Here is an 8,494-nt window from a genome sequence, read left to right as displayed (position 1 = left end):
TCGGTGTTATTGAGGCAGGTGAGAGTGATTATACCTCCCCTTTGATTTTAGTTGAGGTACCGGGCAAGGAACCTCGTCCTTGCGTCGACTACCGCAGGCTTAATTCCATCACTAAGGATCAAATTTATCCGATCCCTAACATCGAGGAGCGCCTTGAGAAAGTTAGTAGCGCTCAGTTTATTTCCACCCTAGATCTTGTCAGGGGTTATTGGCAGGTTCCACTTACAGAAGAGGCTAGTAGGTATGCGGCGTTCATTTCACCAATGGGAACAGTCCGTCCTAAAGTGTTGAGTTTTGGTTTGAAGAACGCGCCATACTGTTTTTCAAGCCTCATGGATAAAGTGTTGCGGGGACAGCAAGAATTCGCTTTACCGTATCTAGACGACGTAGCGATATTCTCCGCATCCTGGTCTGAGCATATGACACACTTGCGGGCAGTGCTAACCCGCCTGCGCGAAGCGGGCTTGACAGTAAAGGCTCCTAAGTGCCAGTTAGCACAGGCCGAGGTTGTCTACCTCGGTCACGTGATTGGTCAGGGTCGTCGCCGCCCCTCTGAAATAAAAGTGGCCGCTGTGCGAGACTTTCCGCAACCGCGCACCAAGACCGATATTCGGTCGTTCTTGGGTGTCGCCGGCTACTATCAGAGGTACATCCCTAGGTACTCTGATATCGCGGCTCCCCTGACGGATGCTCTAAGAAAGACAGAGCCTCAAACAGTCATCTGGGACGAGACAAAGGAAAGAGCTTTTAGCGCCCTAAAGAGTGCCCTAACAAGCCAGCCTGTGCTACGATCGCCAGACTATACAAAAGGGTTCATTGTTCAGTGCGATGCTAGTGAGCGAGGCATGGGCGTTGTACTGTGCCAACGGGAAAATGGAGAAGTAGAACACCCCGTCCTGTATGCTAGTCGTAAGCTGACCAGTCGTGAGCAGGCGTATAGCGCCACCGAGAAAGAGTGTGCATGTCTCGTGTGGGCCGTTCAGAAATTGTCATGCTATCTAGCCGGCTCGAGGTTTATCATTGAGACGGATCACTGCCCTCTCCAATGGCTGCAGACCATCTCTCCCAAAAATGGCCGCCTCCTGCGCTGGAGCCTCGCTTTACAACAATATTCCTTTGAGGTGCGTTACAAAAAGGGGAGTCTCAACGGTAACGCCGATGGCTTAAGTCGAAGCCCCTAACGTAGGAATCAGCCTCAAAATTGTTTGTTACTGATGTTTTTCTTCCTGAGGCAGGTTTTTTTTTAACATATTGCTTTTGTTTAGTGTTTCAAAGTGATGATATGCTTTCTAGTGCAATTTTTCAATTTGTGGACGCGTTCTGAGTGATGCTAGACTACTGTAAGGAACTAGGCAGTGGTATAAAAAGGGGAAAGAGCCTGGCAGGGCTTAGTGAGGGTTGTGCCGTGCTTGCTAACTGAGCGGTTGAGTTTTCAGCGTAGTTCTAACGCTTGCCGGGAACGAGAACAAAAGTGTGAACTCTCCCGAAGTCACTTTGCAGTGTCCCGTGCGAACCTGAACGAGAGAACGAGGCCTTCTCTGTGCGCTGCGCTCAAGAAACGTCAAGGGACGCCCGACTTCGGTTATGAGCATCATCGAGCGACATCCCTCCGGACAGCGGATGCAGTCCCCTGTCCATCGGGATCTCCTTCCCCCGGCGGGGCGGTCTGTTGCGTTTCGCCTGCGACACGTGGTTTTGCCGGCGCGACTGCGGCGGGGCGGCAGACATTTTGGCCCGATCGTCGTCGCCGCAACACTCATCGCCAGGTGTTTCCAGGCGCGTCTGCGGCGATGCGACCGCCTAGGGATCCTCCTCGCATTCCAGTCATTGTGCCCGAAACAGGCGATGCCAAAGCAGGGATCTCATTCCAGTTATTGGGCCCGAAACAGGCGATGCCAAAGCAGGGATCTCGTTCCAGTCATTGTGCCCGAAACAGGCGATGCCAAAGCAGGGATCTCATTCCAGTTATTGGGCCCGAAACAGGCGATGCCAAAGCAGGGATCTCGTTCCAGTCATTGTGTCCGACCGGCAGCGCCACGACAGGGTGCTACGAGATCGTGCGCAGCGCCACGACCAGGTGCTACGAGATCGTGCGCAGCGCCACGACCGGGTGCTACGAGATCGTGCGCAGCGCCACGACAGGGTGCTACGAGATCGTGCGCAGCGCCACGACAGTGTGCGTCACCATTAGCCCATTGTACATTCACGTGCTCGTCTTTTGAGGGGTTCCTTCTTGCCCTCAACTGCGAGAGTATAAAAACAGCTGCCCCCGGACGCCAAAAGGAGGGCTCCGATTTCTTCTGTTGAGTGAAGTGCTCTCCCGTCTCTCTACTTCGGTCAAACCTGACCACCAACTCTTTGCGATGTTAAAATAAACAAGTTGTTTCGTTGTTACCAGTCGACTCATGCTTTGCCGGGACCTTCGGATGCTTCGAGTTGTACCCCAGGCCGCCAGGCCAACGCTACCCTTGGGGCTTGCGACCCAGGTACAACCACGGGCGTCAGCGCCGAGTTCCCAACAGATCGTACCAGCAGTCAGATCCAAACAATGTGAAGCGCGACACAGACTCCGGACACAGAATCAATGACATGTCTGCCTCGCGCTGCACATATACATCAAGAATGTTAACCTACCAACTTGCCCAATTTGCTGTGTTGCTCGTACAACTGTTCTGAATGTGCCACTCCAGAATGGTGCGTTTGAAACTGTAAATACTAGCGGACACACTTTGTCCGCCACACCCTGGTTTTCTCTACTCGGTTTTTATATTTTTTGTTGACGTTCTGGTACTTAATGTAACTTTGATCGACGTGCTAGTGTTTATTGTTTTGTGGTAAGCGTTCATTGTTTTGTGGTAAGCAGCTGTCTCATACGCGCGCTCCCGCGTATGAGACAGCTGGGATAGCTGCAGCATTTACCGCCCGCAATATCTTTCTTGTTCGATCAGCCATAGCCGGCGTCAGCAGTGTAAAGTTATGCCAGTATGTTTAGTAAGCGCTGTGTTATAGTGAACTGACCCGAGTAGTATTAAAATCTCAAGAAAAATCTGTTTTCGAACTATGGTTGTTAATGTGTGAACATTTACTTTGCAAGTTCGCCATCTTGACGTGATTGGTGCAATACAAATAAGCTGTTATTGTTATTAGCTTGTTGACTTTCAAGTTACTTTGAATTCTGCCCCCAACGCTCCAGGAACCAGCACTCTTGCCTTTCTGCCCACAGCCAGTGGTCATCTTTTTTCTTGTACGAAATAAATTTGATATAGATGCTCCTCCACCTTGAATCGTCTTCCGCATCAAGATTTGCTGCTACGCAGCAGTTGGTTAGTATTCGGAGTGAATGAATCCTAAAAATGAGCTTTGCATAAAATCTCCGCATGCGAACATTTCAAATGCGATTAAATTTATGTGTCCGCAGCGCGTATATCGAAAACGTGCAGCTGCTGAGAACGAGCGTTAGAAATAAAGGACATTCAGTTAACGGTTCCTTGCATAACTGCAGGCACGATAGTTCTCTTGGGAACGATCATGCAGTGACCGGGTGGTTTGGGCAGCCAAAACGCGCTCAAATAATTGTCCACCTTACGTGTGCGAAATTTTCTTTAAACACCCTTTAACACCTTTCTTGCCTTCCGGCCACGGTCAGAAAACTTCATATACATGCTGAAAAATATTCCACCGCTTTTTGTTCGACCGCTTCTCACACGAAGTTTTTAGCTGTTAGAACCATGGGCGTACTAAGAATTTTATTTCGGGGGATCCTACCTGTACGTTTGTGCGTGTGTTTGTATATGTGTGTATATAACTACATACAGACAAAATTTCGGGGCGCTCGAACCCTGCCCCATTCAGGCTACGCCAATGGTTCGAGCTTAGCCTGCATTAAAATTGCAATCTTGCTCAGCGCTTGCTAACAATTGATGCATGTAGCCCGCAACCAGCAGACAAAAAAGCAACTGCAACACCGCGCGGCATTTGCCTCCTGCACACGTGAGAAGTGGCTTCACTGCATAGCTGCAACATACTGGCGGACCTATGAGCAACTCTACTCCCTGCGGGAGCCTATACAGGGACACTACGTTTCCGATCCAAGCAATGGCAGATAAAGCTGCACATGTGTTGTCAGCTTTCATCGTTTCATGTTGTAAAAAGCTTTAGTTTACCGTAAATATGTCTTGAGTTGTACTCCAGAGTGAAGCAAGGCCCCAAAGAGAAATTTACGCATAGGGAGCGAAGAACAGTAGCGATAGATGGTTACGCTGCTTGAGTCTCGGTATGTTCGAATTGGCAAAGTTCCGGATTTGTCGCTGTGTGGTGCACGCTTGTGTGCACGTTGTGTGGATGTATTGCTGCAGGGGGGCTTTTTGCGGACGTAGCCCCTACAATTCCATCGCCAAAGGCGTAACGGTTCAGTTTGAACAGTCATCTTTTTGTTGGCGTTGGGTGGCCTTTGTGAGGCCACCCTTTGTGAAGCCTAATTGTACATAGTCTAAACATAGAATAGATGATTGCTGGAGGTAGCTATGCATGAAGTGATCTATTTTATTAATGAAGGCCGTATAGCGGAGCACACCTCCTTGAGGTATACCAGGTTTTTCTGAAGATGAAAGGGATAACACATGGCCGATCCTGACTCGGAAATTGAGGTTGGGCAGATAGCTATCTATAGTGTTAAGCACATTTCCTTGAATGCCTATCTGCGATAGGTCTTGGCATGTACTGTACCGCCATGTCGTTTGGTACGCCTTTGACATATATCGAGGAATATATACAAGAATTACTGCTTGTGCAGAAATATATCATGGATGTTTTCTTCAATGCGCACAAGATGGTCGGTTCTGTATCATCCTTCCTTGAAGCCAAATTGAAATGGCTCAAAGATTTGGCTGGACTCTAGGAAATGTAAAAAATAGCGATTGATCATTTTCTCAAAAAAACTTGCAAAGGCAGCTCATAAGCGCTGTAGGATTGTAGCTGATCAGCAATGAAGTATCATTCCTATGCTTTAAAACTGAAATGACAATTGTTTCTTTCCATTCAGCTAGCTGTAGCGAACATTCTGGTTCAGCGAACGTGTGTGTGGCTTTCTGAGCTACAAAATTGAAAAGCCATATGTGAGCACAGTGTTTGTGTTTACCAAATACTCTTTCTTTCTTTGACATTCGGAAATTTCTATCTGGTTCTCACATATTGTTTAGCATATTGTGACGTCAGTAAAATCCAGCATTATGAAACACAAACGTTAGGCGCGAGTGCCGGCTTTCAGCATATCACTCAAAATGTATTTTATGAAAGTTAGAAGATGAAAGTTCCATTGTCATAACCACTTTCTTTCATGTCTTTCAACGAAACGGAGGAATCTAACCCATTCATTAGTCGTTACACCAATATATCTTGAAAGTACTTGTTTCCCAAACTTTATATTAGCCAACCGCATAGAAGCGGAACACTAGGATAAAACAACCATAATATACAGGCAGTACTTAACCATTTCCAATACTTAACCATATCTCATCAAACTTCTGCTTGTGCCAAGAAAACCTGCATCAATAGTCGAAGTTTCCGTTCTTGTCCTAAGAGGTTTATTGTAGGGGTACGTGTAGGGATTAAATAATGAGAACTCAGAAGTCAATTTGTACCTGAAGTAGCTTTATTGCAGCGAAAATATGGTCATGTGAATAGAATATCTGTGGAAACTGCACACCGGCGAGTGGGTGTGTGCTGCATAAGATGGCTTCAGCATTCCTAGCTTGACGGCACGCACTGGAAAAGAGCAAAATATTGCATGCAGTATTTTCATAGCATTTAAGCCCTGTCGAAACAAGATTCGGGCACGTACCGATATTTATATTTTGATTTGTTTTCACTCTGCAGGAGCTCTCCACACTTGACACGCGCCACTTTTCTCACGCCCTTACATCTACGCCTCACGCGCTGTGCAAGACGAAGAACCGCTCGTTTTTGTCTTCCCTTCCTATGTGCGTTGTCTCTTTGATGCATTAATTTTTCCGATCAGCAACGCACTCTAAATACGGAAATTTTTCATCGAACAAAGCTGAAATATATAATAGGCATCCTCTGTGTTTACGTGATATTGTTACGAAGAGTTGCGAAGAAATGGTTTTATTTACAGGCGATGGATGATGATCGTCGCGTGATAGTAGCGCAGCTCGGCCTCTCCAACGCTTCGTCCTCTTCGTCTTCCCTTCTTTTCTCTTGTCCGTGCCTTTTGTATCTGTTACATTTCCCCGCAAGCAGACGAAGCCCGTGGGGCGAGTCAGGATGCGCAAGCAGGGTAGAAAGGCTTCAGGCGAGCAATGTGAGTCAGCTGAGTTCTGCTTGATCGCCGACCATTGCACAGTAGGCGAGCTATGACGTAAGTGAGTTCGCTCAGGCGGTCCACAACTACAAATGGGCCTGAATATTTTGACAATAACTTTTGGCACAATCCACGCTTGCGTTGCGGTGTCCAAAGGAGGACCAAGTCACCTTTTTCCAACGATACTTGTACGTGACGGTTGTCGTATCGCTCTTTCGAACGACTTTGCGAGGCCAGAGTACGAAGACGAGCTATTCGACGCGCTTCTTCGGCGAGACACAAAGTCTTCGATACAGAATCGTCACTGTGCAGAACGAACGGTAAGAAAGTGTCCAGAGGGCTTCGCGGTAACCTGGCATAGAGGAGATAAAATGGGCTATAGTTCGTGGTTTCGTGTTTCGCCGTGTTGTATGCGTAAGTGATGAAGGGCAGCACGTCGTCCCAGTTCTTATGATTGGAGGAGACGTACATGGCAAGCATGTTGGTCAGCGTTCTGTTCGTCCTTTCAACGAGGCCATTGGTCTGTGGATGGTACGGCGTGGAATGACGGAACTGGGAAGTGCACAAACGAAGTAGCTCTTCAATGGCATCAGCAGTGAACTGGCGACCACGGTCGCTGATGATGACACGTGGTGGGCCATGACGAAGGACCACGGAACGCAACAGGAAGACCGCCACGCAAGCGGCGGTGGAAGACGGTATGGCTGCAGTTTCTGCATACCGTGTAAGATGGTCTACGCAGACAATTATCCAACGGTTCTTGTTGCTAGATAACGGGAATGGACCCAAAAGGTCAATGCCTACTTGCTCGAATGGCGTGTTGGGTGGTGTCAATGGCCGAAGGGGACCCGGGGCTGCGGTGGTCGGTCGCTTGTGACGTTGGCACGTTTCACAACTAGCGACATAGCGCTTGATTGTTTCGTACATCTTGGGCCAGTAAAAGCGCTCCTGCGTGCGGTGTAGTGTTCGTACGAAACCGAAATGGCCGGATGTCACATCATCATGCATGGCGCGTAGAACGTCGGAGCGAAGGCTCTCCGGGACAACAAGCAGAAAACGCGCTCCATGCCCGGAATAATTAGTTTTGTAGAGTAATTTATCACGGACGGTAAAGCGACCACTGCCTTGAGAAGTACGGGCGGCAACAAAAAGCGGATCGAGGGTAACATCACTCCGTTGTTCTCGCTGAAAGTCTGCCGCGTCAGGGAACGTAGAAGTAACAGCAGCGAGACAGTCGTCAAAATTCTCAGCATCGCAGTCGGTAGCCGCAAGAGGAATCCGAGAGAGGCAGTCTGCGTCAGCGTGACGACGGCCACTCTTGTACGACACCACAAAGTCGTATTCCTGGAGGCGCAGTGCCCAACGTGCGAGGCGACCAGAGGGATCACGCAAACCGACCAGCCAGCATAAAGAATGATGGTCGGTGATAATCTTGAATGGTCTACCGTAAAGATAACACCGAAACTTCTGTATGGCGAAAACAGCTGCCAGGCATTCCTGTTCCGTAACCGTATAATTCCGTTCAGATTTGCTCAGGCAACGGCTGGCATATGCGACTACATGTTCTGCGCCACTGTGACGTTGTACAAGCACCGCTCCTATCCCAATTCCACTAGCATCAGTGTGAACTTCAGTTGGGCAAGACGGATCGAAGTGACGCAAGAGCGGTGCTGACGTTAGTATAAATTTCAGTTGAGAAAATGATGCGTCACACTCTGGTGTCCAATTGAAGGATGCATTTTGTCGCAAAATACTTGTCAACGGGTAAACGATGTCGGCAAACCTGGGAACAAAACGACGAAAATATGAACATAGGCCAATGAATGAGCGAAGTTCTCGTGCTGATTGTGGTGGCTTGAAGGAGCTCACCGCTTCAATCTTACGAGGATCGGGTCTGACGCCATCCTTGTCAACTAAGTGTCCCAGGACCAGTGTTTGACGTTCGCCAAAGCGGCATTTCTTTGAGTTTAGAACCAGCCCAGCTTTCTCGATGCAGTCGAGAACAAGGCTGAGGCGTTGATTATGTTCTTCAAACGTGCGGCCAAAGATTACAACATCATCGAGGTAACACATGCATATCTCCCACTTCAGACCACGTAGTACTGTGTCCATGAATCTTTCGAAGGTGGCAGGAGCATTGCAAAGGCCAAAAGGCATAACATTAAATTCGAATAG

The 8,494-nt window shown here is 48.3% G+C and overlaps 1 protein-coding gene across 2 annotated transcripts in view; it reads right to left on the bottom strand.

Moving 5' to 3' along the window:
* Window positions 1-5,643: 5,643 nt before the first annotated feature.
* The window catches only part of LOC142582001 (uncharacterized), a 47,788-nt gene continuing 44,937 nt past the window's right edge, over window positions 5,644-8,494 (bottom strand). For both annotated transcript variants that reach the window (XM_075691434.1, XM_075691435.1), the window contains one exon: window positions 5,644-5,763. In XM_075691434.1, the coding sequence (XP_075547549.1) occupies window positions 5,746-5,763 (18 nt within the window). In that variant the 3' untranslated portion in view covers window positions 5,644-5,745. The remainder of the gene's footprint in view (window positions 5,764-8,494) is intronic.

The sequence above is a fragment of the Dermacentor variabilis genome, chromosome 5 (assembly GCF_050947875.1).
Source record: "Dermacentor variabilis isolate Ectoservices chromosome 5, ASM5094787v1, whole genome shotgun sequence".
Classification (NCBI taxonomy): Eukaryota; Metazoa; Arthropoda; class Arachnida; order Ixodida; family Ixodidae; genus Dermacentor; species Dermacentor variabilis.
The sequence above is the reverse complement of the archived record's forward strand: the minus strand, read 5'-3'. Positions and strand labels throughout refer to the sequence as shown.